At 39.7% G+C, this 16,244-nt stretch overlaps 1 protein-coding gene across 4 annotated transcripts in view; it reads left to right on the top strand.

The window, feature by feature from the left end:
- The window catches only part of ZNF385A (zinc finger protein 385A), a 211,098-nt gene extending 197,869 nt beyond the window's left edge, over positions 1-13,229 (top strand). For all 4 annotated transcript variants that reach the window (XM_075851880.1, XM_075851881.1, XM_075851882.1 and 1 more), the window contains 4 exons: positions 7,199-7,477; positions 7,588-7,766; positions 9,481-9,576; positions 10,184-13,229. In XM_075851880.1, the coding sequence (XP_075707995.1) occupies positions 7,199-7,477; positions 7,588-7,766; positions 9,481-9,576; positions 10,184-10,411 (782 nt within the window). In that variant the 3' untranslated portion in view covers positions 10,412-13,229. The remainder of the gene's footprint in view (positions 1-7,198; positions 7,478-7,587; positions 7,767-9,480; positions 9,577-10,183) is intronic.
- Positions 13,230-16,244: the final 3,015 nt, after the last annotated feature.

Genomic DNA, 16,244 nt, shown 5'->3' with positions numbered 1-16,244 from the left:
CATTCGCCACTCAAGAACTGGACACATGACGCACACACACCACTCACACGCTGGACACGTGACACACACTGCATACTTGCCACTCACACGATGGACACAAACAGCACATACGCCTCTCATGTGCTGGACACATGCCATTCACACACTGGAGACATGCAGCCGCGTGCTACTCACATTCTGTGCACATACTGCACACGCACATCTCATGGTTGGAGCTGGCATTGTTTTTTCTGGTTAAAAAAGAGTCGGAAATCTTTAGCAATTTCCCTACACCACTTTCTAATATGTATCAGCAATTTCCCTGCACCATTTTTTTGTATGCAAAAGGAAAAAAGGCACAGGATCTTTATTAGTGTGGTGTTTGGACCAAGCGCCCTATTTTGTTATGTTTTTACACCAGAAAACTGGGGCAAATACTTTGATAAATCTGCTACTTTGTCTTTAAACCACATTGGGCAGGATTTTTTTTTTAGATTCCCTTCATTAATAACATAATGAAAATGGAAGGTGTGAGCCTTGAAAACACCTTTACAACTTTTACTTCTAATTACATAGCACATTGTTAGGGCTACTAACATCCTGTTAAAAGATGAGTTGTGCGTTCTTGCTTTCTTTCACATCTATGTCCCAGTTTCTTCTACTGACAACGTGAATGTCCACCTTTAAACATCATGTCAATTTAGGTTCTACATTCTGTACATCTTTCAGAGCTCCATTTTGCTCATATAAAGCTCCAAATCCCTTATTTAGCCGTAAAGTGGTAAATCTTCAACATTTGTGGCATATACACAGATTTTTTTTTTAATTATTATTGTTCATTTGCTTCCTTAATGCAAAATTAAAGGCTATGTACACCTTTAAAAACTTTTTTTTTTTGTTTAATAAAAATGTGTATCAGTGTTATTGGTGCAACTCTGTAATTACATTTTAGTAAAAATAATTTTTACTTTTTGAGATACAGCTGCTTTGTATTCTGTATACAGAGCAGCTGTATCTTGCGCTGAGAGATGAATCCACCAGGTCAGCGGCAGTGGCACTGAGTGGTTTAGTGAAAGCGAGTCCTGCATGTTTCTGACATGCAGTATCCCCCTGTTATCAATCACATCTAAGATGTGATCGATAACGGCTCGATCCTGCGTGTCAGGACCCGCTGTCACTGAACTCGTCAGTCCCACTTACCTGACGGATTCAGGAGTCAGCGCAAGATACAGCTTCTCTGTATACAGGATACAAAGCAGCTGTATCAGAAAAAGTCACACTGGTACACATTTTTATATAAAAAAAAAAATTAAAAAAAGTTTCCAAAGGTATACATCCTTTAACCCTTTTCCCATCACAGCCATTTTTGGATTTTCGTTTCATTTTTTCCTCCCCACCTTCCAAAAGCCATAACTTTTTTATTTTTTTGTCAATAAAGCCATAAGGGCTTTTTTGCAGCACTTGAATGACGTAGTGTTAACAACCTCTGGATGGCACCGTATTTTTGCTTAAACCTAGATAATAAAGATGAAGATGATCCAGCAATTCTTTTTTTCTCTCCATTTGCTACCTACCATTTACCATTCTGGTCTCACAAATTCTTTATTTCTTCCCTCCAAGCTGAGCTTAGTCTGGAAATGATCATGTTAAATATCTAATGTGCTAGCTAAGGTCATATAGACTGTCAGTACCTGCATTAAAGGGAATGTGTCATTAGAAAATGGCCAATTGTTTAAACCAAGTTTTTAAGTTAAACATATTTTTAAAGAATTGTTGGTGATTTGTTTTTATTTTCTATGTTATTATCTATATTACAAAATAATACTATAATCTTGCAGTTTTCCCTCTGGCCATTGAGCCTCACAATAGACTGACATTTCCTGTTCTGTAGAGATCACTTCTCAGCAGTCATCTCATTATCATGACAGGCAGGATTACAATCAGCGGTAACACCTCTATAGATAACACAGGATCCACCATTGACAATACGTGATGGACACAGCTTCTCTCTTACTCAATGACCTCTGCACAGGTCATAGAGCATGCCTAGAAAACTTTCCTATAGTGGTCAATAGGTCATCTCAAGACTATTATTTTGTATTGACCATGTGGCTGCTGTAATGCATATCACTTAATACTGTTAAAAGCAGCTCAGGCAGGGTGGCTGCCCCCATAATCATCTACAGAATACAGAATTAAAAAAATCTTTAAAATATATCTAATACCCTCCCTTTAAGGATGAAGTTGTCATTATATGGACAATTAACTCTTTATCATCTACATCGCTTGGCTTATAGGAAGCACTGGAGGCAATGGTCATCACTTGGAGATACCAATTACACAGCTTGTTATTTGCATAACCTGTTATATATATATATATTTTTTTTTTAATATATAGATAAGCTATAACCTAAAGCAAGTGATCTGCAATGCCAACTCTTATCTGGATGGTATATGATACAGCAGTTTACCATGTTATAAATATTTTATTCATGCAGTATTCTGTTGAGTTAATTTTATGCCTATGAGACTTTATGTATTACCTGGTATTAGTTTTGTGTTCTCAACTACGCCTTGTTCACTGGGATCCATAAGCTTTGGATAATGACCAACCAAAAGCTGCATGTCCTTGTCATAAAATGCATACACACCCCATGATACAGCCAAGAGGATTGAAACCAGATTGAGTTAGTCACATAGCAACAATAATAAACATTATCACTGTCCCACTCTGAGTGTAAAATCTCCTGAAACACCATCTCAATGTCTTACAAAACTCTATCTTGAGATCATTCTTTTCATCTTATCCTCACAGATTAAAATAGCAAAACCAAAAAACATATCTAAAACAAAAAGTTGATGCCCGGTATATGTCCATTATATGTCCATATGTTGTTGTTAGCAGATTTAGCTTGTTTGTATGGTGTTCCTTGTAAAATATTATAGTCCAAAGAATAGGGCCCAATGTAGAGGTAAAACTGGCGCATGTCACATCTACACTTTAACCCCTTCCCTCTTTGACCACTTTTGACCTTCCTGACAGAGCCTCATTTTTCAAATCTGACATGTTTCACTTTATGTGGTAATAACTTCGGAATGCTTTAACCTATTCAAGCGATTCTGAGATTGTTTTCTCGTGACACATTGGACTTTATGTTACTGGAAAAATTTGCTCGATACATTCAGTATTTAATTGTGAAAAACACCAAAATTTAGCGAAAAATTGCAAATATTAGCATTTTTCTCAATTTAAATGTATCTGCTTGTAAGACAGGCAGTAATACCACACAAAATTGTTGCTAATTAACATCCCCATATGTCTACTTTAGATTGGAATCAATTTTTTAACATCCTTTTATTTTTCTAGGACGTTACAAGTCTTAGAACTTTAGCAGCAATTTCTCACATTTTCAAGAAAATTTCAAAAGGCTATTTTTACAGGGACCAGTTCAGTTCTGAAGTGGCTTTGAGGGACATATATATTATAAACCCCGAATAAGTCACCCCATTTTAAAAACTTCACCCCTCAAAGTATTCAAAACAGCATTTAGAAAGTTTCTTAACCCTTTAGACGTTTCACAGGTTGTCTGTAGTATTGTAGCATCAAAGTAGAGGTGAAATGTACAAATTTCACTTTTTGCTGTTGCAGAAATTCATTTTTAATCAATTTTTTTTGTAACACAAAGTTTTACCAGAGAAACGCAACTCAATATTTATTGCCCAGGTTTTGCAGTTTTAGGAAATATCCCACAAGTGGCCCTAGCATGCTTATAGACTGAAACACAGGCCTCAGAAGTAAAGGAGCACCTACTGGATTTTGGGCCTTTTTATTTGAATATATTTTAGGCACAATGTCGCGTTTGAAGAGCTTTTGAGGTGCCAAAGCAGTGGAAATCCCCCAAAAGTGACCCCATTTGGAAAACTACACCCCTTAAGGAAATTATCTAGGGGTATAGTGAGCATTTTGACCCTACAGGTTTATTGCAGAAATTATTGGAAGTAGGACGTGAAAATGGAAATCTAAATTTTTTCAAAGAAAATGTAGGTTTAGCTAATTTTTTCTCATTTCCACAAGGACTAAAGGAGAAAAAGCACTGCAACATTTTTAAAACAATTTATCCCAGGTAAAACAGTACCCCACATGTGGTAATAAATGGATGTTTGGACACACGGCAGGGCTTAGAAGGGATGGAGCGCTATTTGACTTTTGGAGCTCAAATTTAGGAGGAATGGTTTGCGGAGGCCATGTCGCATTTGCAAAGCCCCTGAGGGAGCAAAACAGTGAAAACGCCCAAAAAGGGACTCCATTTAGGAAACTACACCCCTTGAGGAATTCATCTAGGGGTGTAGTGTAGTATTTTGACCCCACAGGTGTTTCATAGAATTTATTAGATTTGGGCAGTGAAAATAAAAACAATCCTTTTTCTTTAATAAGATGTAGCTTTAGCTCAACATTTTTCATTTTCTCAACAAATAAAGGAAAAAAGAAACCCAACATTTGTAAAGCAACTTCTCTGGAGTACGGAAATACCCCATATGTGGTCATAAACTGCTGTTTGCGCACTTTTTGCACAATAAAATTACTTTTGTAAAAATAATGTATTTTTTGTGTCACAATGTTGTTGTGAGAATCATAACTTAAATTTTTTCGTTGACGGAGCTGTATGGGGGCTTGTTTTGTGCAAGACGAAATATAGCTTTTATAGGTACCCTTTTTGGATACATGCAACTTTTGATCACTCTTTATTTCAATTTTTGTAGAGAAAAGTGACCAAAAAACAGAAGTTCTGGCATTGTTTTTTATGGGATTTTTTACGCCATTCACCGCGTGGAATAAATAGCATAATATTTTTATAGTTTAGGCCGTTATGGTTGCGGCGATACCAAATATGTATGGTTTATTTATTTTTTCAATAATAAAGGACTTGATAAGGGAAAAACGGCAATTGTGTTTTATTTTATAACTTGAAGCTTTTATTATATTTTTGACAACTTTTTTTTCACTTTTTTTTTTACACTTTTCTTTAGTCCCACTAGGGGACTTGAAATTCCAACTGTCAGATTTTCTTTCTAATACATTGCACTACCTATGTAGTGCAATGTATTAGATCTGTCAGTCACTCACTGACAGCAAGCCGATTAGGCTTCGCCTCCCGGCTGGGCCAAATCAACTTCCGTAATGGCAGACAGGAGGCCATTGTTAGGTCTCCTGTTGCCATAATAGCAGTCGACAGTCGTGCGATTGCAGGGCACAGCTGCCATCTGCGAACAACCACAAAGATGCAGCGATCGCCTCCGATCACTGCATCTGAAGGGTTAATGGCAGGGATCAGAGCTAGTTCCGGTTCCTGCTGTTACAGGTGGATGTCAGCTGTAACATACAGCTGACATCCACCGCTGATGATGCCGGCTCATCTACTGAGCCGGCGCCATCTTGCTGGTGGCTACAAAAGCCTTTCAAGCCCCGCCTCCATGCTAGGCACACCAGGAGGCCAGTATTAGGCCTCCGGTTGCCATTGCAGCCACCGACACCCCGGCGATTTCATTGCTGGGATGTCGATGAGCCGCAAACACCTTAAATGCAGCGATCGCTAACTTCGGTCCCCGCCATTACAGCAGTATGTTATCTGTAAGATACATTTGACATCCAGGGATGAAGGCACCGACTCAGCTTCTGAGCCGGTGCCATGTATTTGTCGTAAATATATGACATTTTGCGGGAAGCATTGGCTTTGCATGACGTATATTTATGTTGAGAAGGAGTTAAGATCTATGGAACAGGTTCATGTGTGACATTACTTAGTGCATGGCCAGACGTGGCGTATTTCTGCCGACACTGTCCGCATCAATGCCGCACAATCCGGGTTGCAGATTCTGTTGCGGCTTTGCCTAAAATGTTCAGGAAATTGATGCGGATTAGACGTTGCGTATTCAGGTGAAGAGTGCTTCCCTTCTCTCTATCAGTTCAGTATAAAGAGAAGGGGCAGCCCTTTCCCTAGTAAAAGTAAAAGAAATTCATACTTACCGGTCATTGTCCTGGTGACGCGTCTCTCTTTCGACATCCAGCCCGACCTCCCTGGATGACGCGCCTGTGATTGGCTGCAGCCGTTACATGGACTGAAACGTCATCCCGGGAGGCCGGACTGGAGGATGAAGCAGGGAGTTCTCGGTAAGTATGAACTTCTATTTTTTTTTATACGTTGATCTATATTGTGATCGGAAGTCACTGTCCAGGGTGCTGAAACAGTTACTGACGATCGTTTAACTCTTTCAGCATCCTGGACAGTGACTATCTCCTGACGTCGCCTAGCAACACTCCTGTAATTACAGGTGCACACACGTAGTCACCAGTAATTACGGGAGACCCATAGACTTCCATGGCCCTGCCTGTGCCGTAATTACGGCGTTTTTACGTTCGTGTGCATGGTGCCTCAGTCTGGCTATAGACCTAGAAATACATAGCTCCAGCCAGAATGAAGAAAAATATCCTGTTCGAAAAAAACAATACGCAACCCAACACACATAACATCTGCGGATTTCATTGCGGAATTTTGAATCTCCATTGAAGTCAATGGAGAAATTCCGCAATGAGTCCGCAACAAGTCCGCTACACGTCCGCAACAGCCAGTGAATGCTGCGGACACAAAATTCCACACCGCATCCTATGGTCCGCAGTGGAGTTTTCTGCAACGTGTGTACGGACCTAACTGAAAATGTGTGGAAACCAATGGAGAAAATGTCCGCTGCATCTGGCCATGCCCTTAGTCATCATACAAGGTTCCAACAAATTGTCATGCAAACCAGTGTCCTTGTTTCGTAGATTACTTTACTGTACGGAATGTTCAATTATTTTCTATGAGATGGTCTTACAATATAACTGTATTACAGATATGGTAAGGCAATGTGTGTACTTTGCCTATGGCATGGCACACTTAAATTTTTGGAGTCTAGCAAAAGGATTTCCTTATAAAGACTCGTAGACTTTAACCAGTTGAAGACCGCCCACTGTATATATAACCAGACCCAGTGCAGCCCTAAAATTGACAATCGTCACTAAACCAGGGCTGATTTCTCTTGTAATTAGGGTTGATGTGCAGCACCAGTTACAGTGGGAAAGTATAACTATTAACTTTAAAAACTTTTTGGCTAACTTTAATAACAAATTAACTTTTTGCACCCATTTTAAAACCATGTTGCTTTGTGTCCCTTTCTACATTAGATCAACAAGGGATGGACAGCACAGAGTTAATTTCTGCAGAGGTTCTAGAGACCATTATCACACATGAAAGCACTGTTTCAGCAGGACCTGAATATTCGCTACCCTTTTCCGAGACAGCTGGTGGTAACACAAAATCGCTTTATTTTACTACCCCTGAAAACGGTGGAACAAGTACAACTACTACAGAAGGCGACGATGACGGAACCAAGAAGTCACTGTACTGTGCCCTCTGCAAAGTAACAGTAAACTCCTTGTCACAGCTGGAGGCCCATAACAAAGGTTAGGACCCAAACACAGGAGACATGATGATCTCAAGTAACTCGGTCTTCTATACGACTGTACATTTGGTTTCAAGTGTATTCCAATAAATATTATGTTATTTGTTATAGGTACAAAGCACAAAACTATCCTTGAAGCTCGAAGTGGTCTTGGTCCAATAAAGGCTTACCCACGACTTGGAGGGCTGACAAATGGGTTAACTGGACCTCCAGATTCCAACACCCAGGAAAGAACTTTTCACTGTGAGATCTGCAATGTCAGAGTTACCTCTGAAGGGCAGCTCAAGCAGGTAGCTCTACACACTTTATTTATTTCAATGTGGGACGGAGTAGGAGGAGACTTGGATTACTACAGCCATTGCTTTCCCTGCTGAGACAGAGCTATAGATTAAGGGGTAACTAAACGTTCAACAAACTTCTGACATGTCATAGTGACATGTCAGAAGTTTTGATTGGTGTGGGTCCCAGCACTGAGACCCCCACCAATCGCTAAAAAAAAGTGGCAGAAGTGCTCGTGTGAGCGCTGAACTGCTTTGTTTCTGTTCGGCTTTTTCCGGAAATCAATGTAGCAATATACAGGCTCAATAGAAAGTCTGAGTTCGTACTCCGATAATTTGGATTTCTGGAAAAAGCCGAACAGAAACTACGCGGCTCAGCGCTCACACAAGCGCTTCTGCCGCTTCGTTGTAGCAATTGGTGGGTGTCTCTGTGCTCGGACCCCCACTAATCAAATCTTTTGACATGTCACTGACATGTCAGAAGTTTGTTGAACGTTTAGTTACCCTTTAAATGACTTGACTATCTTAGGCTCTGTTCACATCTGCGTTCCGGGGTTGCGTTGTTCTGCTTCATCATTGGAACAGAATACCAACATCACTGGAAGTGCAGGAGGCGTTGCATGATGAAAACCAATGGTGGCCGACAAAACTTACTGACTTTTATGGGTTCCATCAGGTTTTGTCAACGTTTCCTACATTTTGAAGAACAAAATAGAGCTCCATGCTGAGCTATTTTCTACAGCAAAAACTATTTTCGCCCCCAATGGAGCCTCCAAAGCAGATGCGAACAGGGCCTTACCTAAAGAGGGAACTGCAAGCTGTCTATGTATGCCTGTAGAAGGAACTTGCTTTTCATCATAGCATCGGCAATGTTTCTACAGTGTAAGAGGGAGGACGGGGAAGGAGTGACAAGTGTAAATAGGCTTTATTGATGATGCTGTTACAAGTCTTCTAATGCTTTCAAAATTTTCCATACAGTTTTGGAGTCAGAAAAACGTTAAATATTTCTTTTAATTTTGCCTTTTTGTTTTAAATATTGAAAACATAATAGATTGTTGTATATAATATTTGGTTGGATATAAATAAATGTGAAATAAAGGAAGTCTCATCTGGAAACAAGATGTTGACGTGACATGTTTATTTGGTTGTTATGAATTTTATTTTCAGAACCAAGATGTTTAATTGTAAATATCAAAGATAAGGCTTTGTTCACATCTGTGTCAGGGCTCAGTTCAGGCGTTCCAGCGGAGCTTTCCGTCAGAACGGAACCCTGACTGAAACAAACGGAAACCACAGGTTTCCATTTGCATCACCATTGATTTAGAAGATAACGGATCCGGTGCCAATGGTTTCCGTTTGCCTCAGATGTGCTGCATGGGTTGCATCGTTTTGACAACGCAGTTGACTACGGTATTGATTCCGTCAAAACGACAAAACCCTCGCACAACTGAGACAAATGGAAACTATTTGCACCGGATCTGTCACCATTCAAATCAATGGTAATGCAAACGGAATCCTACGATTTCCGTTTGTTTCAGTCAGGGTTTTCTTTCTGACGGAAAGCTCCGATAGAACGCCTGATCGGATCCCTGACCCAGATGTGAACGAAGCCTTATCTGTACATACAAAAATGAAACTTCTTAGCTGGTTTTAAAATGAATCATTGCTATAAAGTATTAGTTTGCTGTATAAAAATTAACCCATTTTATTCATGTCTGTCTATCAGCACATCTCAAGCCGCAGACATCGTGATGGAGTATCAGGGAAACCCAATCCTCTACTGAGTAGGCACAAGAAACAACAACGTCTACATGAGCTTACGGTACGTTTTGAAGAATTGACAATTAAGCTTAGATACCTTAGCAGTTGTTTAAAGATAAATTAAATTGTGGAAAATAAAAGTTCCTGAATAACCTTCATTTGATATTCTAATCAGCTGTTTTAGAGTTATTTTACTCTACTTTATAGGTAGAAAATTCTGCATCAACGGTGGCTAATTGTGGTTCATAAGACCCACCATAGCAAGTTATTCTAAAGGTCCACAATCCAGTCACATTGGCAGTTGAATGTGCCACCCTAGTTCCTAAGCTTATTGGCACTATTATCCAGTCTTTTAGGCCATGTTTCCTCACTGCTCTGTATGTATATGTGATCGTTTTCATGAACTAACAAGACCAGATTGACAATCATATTGGTCCTATATAAGAACTTTTTTTATACTGTGCAATAGCAGAAGGACACATAGAAGAAAAAGAATGTAAAATGAAAGATTAGTATTTTGTTTAGTCAACCATATATGTGATCAATAAACACTTCTACATTTACGGCTGCAATAAATGGAAGCCTCTTTGGTGGTAAATTGTTATGGACACATGTTTTCAAAATATTGGTGCTTACACAACCCCCTCCCTGTGTTTTTTCTTTTTTAGACCAGTCTGGTGTTCTCTAAGGAATTTTCAAAAACGTTATCTGCAGGTCTTCTTCCCAGTCCTCTGGCAGTTGCAATGGCAGCCGCTAATTTGTCCTCTCCATTGAGCCTACGTCCATCTGCCAATCCTCCCCTTCTTCAAGCTCCCCCGTTGACACACCACTTACTGCGACCAGCTCCTGGGCCCATCAGAACTGCACATGGGACTATACTTTTCTCTCCTTACTGAGGAGAAGCTGTCTACCTTCACAATGTAACACTAATCCACTGGAACTTGAGCCTGCACAGAGAACCAGGACAGGACTTAACCAGCTGCCTCTTGCTCAGTATCTTCCCTTCCCTCAGAAATATATAGAAACTGGAACATTCTGCAAACTCATGGACGCTGCTTTCCCAGGACGCAAGCAGCAAAAGAGCCTCTGTGGAATTTCTGAAGGTTATTACTGACTGGGGTACGAGCTGAGAGCAGTGAATAAACCTGCCATTAGAAAGAGACAGGTGGCTCAGGGTCTATTTTAGGGAACTGAGACTTGTGATAAATGTACGCACAGCTGGGAATAGCAATAGTTTGGGCATTTTTTTTTTCGATCAACATAAATGACTCAGTGGACTGTGACTGAGAGGAAACACTGGGTCCCATATAAACTATTTCTGGGGTGTATGAGAGGTATATTGATGCTGCTGTGTTTAAAGAAGCCCTTTCTTTTGCAAAAAGGAGGAAGAAAATCAGTCATGACGTCTGACCGTCCATGTTCTTTTTTTTAACTGCCTAAACTACTTGTATACTAAGTTTAGATTTTTCCAGTTAGATGTTTTTTTTTCCAATAACTTCAGGGAAAAGCATATGTTCTTGATTTACAATCACAGAATCACATTATGTTTTCGCTACTTTGATAAATGTTGGTGTACTCTAACCACTGGGAAAAAAAACATCATCTATAGACTGTAGGTGTATAACAGTAGTGAGATTTTCCTATGCAGTTCCTAATTGGACCATAGATTGAAATTAGCCATAGATTTGTATTTGTCCAACTCAGTGGTGCAGTCTTTCCACACCAGAGATAGGTAACATGTTCTTGTCCAGCTGCATTGGAACTACAAGCATATCCTGTGAACCTCCAATTGGCCCGGGGTGCTGGAACATTACGTTCCCCACCAGCTGAAAATCCACATGATGCCTAAACTTGATTTGAGAATTTATTTATTTTTTTCGTTTATTTCACTGTGCCCCCTACAGAGACCAGGCATAGTTAGAGCAATTTCTATATCTAGATATATTTTTGTTGTTTCTTTATTGTTGAACTATGAAGGTCAAGCTACCTTTACAAAATAATAACAAATATGTCTGGTGGGTTAAACTCATTGTAGATTGCAGCAATGTGCAAATGTGGTTCGCTTTATAAAGCTTTATTAACACCTCCTTTTCCCATGTTCAGGGTATACATTCGGAAATTCTCCCAAAGTATATGTCAAACTTATCCATAGCGTATAATGGGCCCTACATGTGCTAAAAGGGTGTACTTTTTACATCTGATTGGGCCGTATGCCTCATAAGGTGATCCAGTAAAAAAAAAAAGAATTTCAAAACAAAGTATGCCATATGGTGTACATTTTTTTTTTTTTTACAATGCAAGTCACTAGGTGATGTATGCCACCGTATGGCATTAGCGTTAGGCATAGACGTCGAGAGCCTTTCCCAATGTATACACTAAATGTAGAGGAAAAACGGGGTGTAAACAGAGCCTTAGTGTTTGGGCAGGAAACAAACCATATGGATAATATAGAAAGTGGAATAGCACTTACCCACATTTGGGAATGCATTAGGCCGTAACTCTAATCTTACTTTTGCTTATACCCCTTACTGCAGAAAAAATCCTGCCTTACAATGTTTTAGATGGCAGAATAGAGCAAGGAACTTTGTGCTTTCTCTGCCGAGTGCACGTGCTTCTAGAATGAGGTACATAAACCACTTTTGAAAGTACTTGCGCAAACTCTTTGTCGTCTACGAAAGAGGCCCATGTACTTTGACAATCTTTTATTTATTTATTAGATGAACTCTTCCTACAGACTATGCAATTGTTTTTGTGCTACACATGTATTTGTGTCTCCATAACTTACATTTATGTATTTGTACTCCACCTCCCAGCTGCTTGTGTGAGTGAATATAAGCAGCAGGAAAAGTGGAAATGTGGCATTAGTCTTAAAAAAACCAAAACCTAAATAACATGTATAATAAGCAAGCACGCACTTATAAGCTGCTCATAAAGAAACTAGTATTAAACAGACTGACGTAGCAATAATATAGAGACGAGAGGAAGCCATTGGATGACCATTGACACAGCCATTAAGAAGCCAAAGAGCTCACAATTTCAAAACCATCGCACAATCATAGATACCATCTGGAAAAATGTATATATATTTTAAAAAAAATAACTGTCCTAATAAATTCTAATTAGTTTACTTGTGTTCAGCCCTTAGTTTTGGTTTGATCAAGAAGCCCTTATGACGCTAAGGCTGGGTTCACACACCCTATTTACGGACATAATTCGGGCGTTTTAGCCTCGAATTACGTCCGAAAATACGCCTCCAAAGCGTCGGCAAACAACTGCCCATTCATTTGAATGGGCTTTACGATGTTCTGTGCCGACGGTCATTTTTTTTACGCGCCGCTGTCAAAAGACGGCGCGTAAAGAAGACGACCGCGTCAAAGAAGTGCCTGTTACTTCTTGAGACGTAATTGGAGCCGTTTTCCCTTGACTCCATGGAAAAACAGCTCCAATTACGTCCGTAATGGACTCAGCGAAAAGCGCCTGCACATGCCATTACGTCTGAAATTCTGGAGCTGGTTTCTCCTGAAAACAGCTCCGTAATTTCAGCCGTAACGGAGGCTGCCGTGTGAACATACCCTTATACCTCTGCATAGGCTTATATGTACATGTATTGACCCATCCAACTTGCATGTAATCACCCATTGTATCTGGATTTTCAGAGTTGAATCTACTATAATTTACCCGGGGGATTTTATAAAAGTCACTGATGTGGAATTATTTTCAGTCATTCGTAATCATTAACCTATGTATCCTAAGACTAGCAACAATGGCTTTATTTGTGCACACCTCTTTCTCCACTCTCATTCATCCTTAAAACTAAAGCCAATAGCTATTTTATAGTGAAATTCTGGGCAAAATGTAATATTTTATTAAATTGACCCGGCTTGGGTCCAGGCACTATCCCCAGCATGCTCAAGTTGTTAGGGCAGTAGTTCACCCTGTTGTTTACTTTTCGAAACACAATTTAGTGCCCTGCAGCTACATCCGATTGCTGCACGGCACTAGCTATGGGTTGTAGGTTTTGGCAACCACTGCTGCTCTCCCTGAAATGTGGGGCAGCCAAAATGGAACCGCAGGAAGACCTACTACTCTAACACCCCCTAGAAAACGAGCAGGGGGGACAATGACTAAAAAAAAATAATACCTGGGTATGTTTATTGACCCGAGTTGATCAATTTAAAGTGTTATACTCTGCCCTAAGTTTAACTTGAATTAATACAATGATGTCATTATTGAGGTAATGGGGTCATTTACAGCTTGTAGGTAGAGTGCATAAATACACACACCCTTTTTAACATGATACCATAAATCTCTAGTGATTTCTTCAGTTGGGCGGAGATTGCATCCCATACCAGAATAGAAGTCATATGCATTAGGTACAAAGACAAGTAAAATCACTGCTGATAAAAGTATTTCTCATTAAAGGACGTTTTTCCTTTCCCTTCCTGAAAATAATTTACGTTTCTGTACAAGGATAGGAGTGTGAATTGTGCTCCTTTTCATACTGGCCATATGGTGTCCTTGTTACATTTTGACTAGGTGCCTACCCATATTACCTGTATAAGACTACTGCCCTCTCTCGATCACTTACCGTCTCGTCTTATTCCTGACAAATATTTTATTCCACTATTTTTGCATGCAGCATCAGCGGCAATAAAAAAAAATCTATATCCAAACCTGGATTGCACTGTGTTTAGCTGTTGTAAATAACCCCTAATGTATGTCCTTGTTCCTGCCATATGTATTTTAGCACTTCACTGCTGGAATCATCCAGGGCATGTTATATACATGTATTACTCTTGGCGGCATGGTGAGTAGTAATGCTTATCTATTCTGCCACATGATATTTTGCACCTGGGCATACACTGTTTTCATTGATGACCTTAGGAAACTGTTGTGTGGGGCAGAAGCAAGAATCATCGCTGTGGTGTGCATACTGATCAAAACATAATAGGATCAGTAGGAAGTCAACCTACCTAGTTATCCACAAAGCTTCTCATCCAAACCAGAAAGCTTACCGAAGCTGACATTGCAATAAAATATCTGTGCCGGCTGGCATGGGAAGGCACTCAGGATCTTATCTATTATAAGCAAGAATAGGGCAACCCTAACAATTGACCTGCCTACAGTTGCTCACTGCTATGAATACTTTGCAAGCTGCACCCACAGCTACCGTTTTGTGCCACACTACAGGCTCCTGGCGTCTCAGCCATATTACTGACAACCCTAAATAAAAGATGTCTTCCTTTTTTGTAAACAAATCCTGCCTCGTTTAATTCTTATAAGACCTAAAGTAACCAAGGCAGCAGTTATTGCTATAATATTATGCAGTGTTTTGTTGCTATGGTGGACAACTTAATGCAGCGGCCAAGTTTGTAGCGAAAGAACACCCCGATGACGGAAAGGGAGTATTGCTAAGAGTGCTTGGAAACTAGTCCAACCATATTAAAATGTTATGATCTGTGAGGTCACTCCATCCTCTCCATAATCCAGTACCTGGTGCAGTAATCTATTTTTCTTCTTTTCGGTTGGGTAGAGAAAATTGCAGCGCCTGCTTTGTAATTAAATGAGGTCTTACAGTTTTTCTCAATGCAAATCAACGCAGGGTTAAGATTACAGTTTTCAGACTTCAATGTCAGAATAATCCTTTCTGGCGGTGCACGCCTTCTTATTGTGCTATTTCCAGCCAAATATTCACAACGATCTTCTAGATATTATCCAGAGCATGGGGTGTATTCATCAAGTCATACATGCAGGATAACAGAAATGTTGGGTTTTATATATGACTGTTCTTATACTGTACCTACTTATACAACTTTAGATAGTCAGAAAAACATAATTTTATTATTCTCTTTGCTATTTTTCTACATCAACTATAACTCATCTTGATGTCCATCATTTTTAATACAATAAAAAACCCTTAAAGGGACACTCCGGCCAAAACTAAACTTTCCCATGTGTACAATTACGGTATTCCATATGTCAGACACCTGTTATTTTTATTGCTGCTTCTATATATATCAGACTGGGATGGTTGCTTAGCAGCAGTATGAATCAGGCTCGGTGACACGATTTCTCTACTTGAGTCTATGGAGATCTTTGTGTCACCCATCACAGGATTCAGCAGTTCCTGGACCACACTAGTTTTACACAGGGTGGCGGGGATGGGGTGCGGGGGGGGGGGACGGGGACGGGACAGACAGACAGAAACTTCTATCATTAGCTACCACTGATACTTACACAGGCTCCTGTCACACAGGTATAATGTAGAAGAATATAGTGCAGCCTCCCTGTCTGTATACTTATGGTTTCTCAGCTTATTTAGGAGAATATAGAGAATAATAATCACAGTGCCCCCCAGCATGCAGAAATGGTATGGTCTTTAGCTGGTTATGTGATGTGCTGAAGCATCATGGGATTGATAGCAAAACAGAGAGGAAGAGAAAGCTGGGGAAATCTAAGAATAAATATGGAGGTTTTTCTAAGCACAGACAATGCAGCAGTTCATATAGTAAATACAGTATATATAAAAGAAGTTTATAGTGTGGTATACTGTCAAGTATCCACTGGAGCTCTTCTTTAAGGTCAACCTATCAGTGATTTATGAAGTATCCTACACAGATGCAACAAATTTTGATGGTCAGAAAAGCCCTTTGAAGTAAAGCTTTGCTTTTTTACCTGTGTGTAGAAAATATTTGGAATTGCATAAATATTAATTTCTCAATTTAATGT

The sequence above is a fragment of the Rhinoderma darwinii genome, chromosome 2 (genome assembly GCF_050947455.1).
Source record: "Rhinoderma darwinii isolate aRhiDar2 chromosome 2, aRhiDar2.hap1, whole genome shotgun sequence".
Classification (NCBI taxonomy): Eukaryota; Metazoa; Chordata; class Amphibia; order Anura; family Rhinodermatidae; genus Rhinoderma; species Rhinoderma darwinii.
Note: the sequence above shows the minus strand (reverse complement) of the source record. Positions and strands in the feature narration are given on the sequence as shown.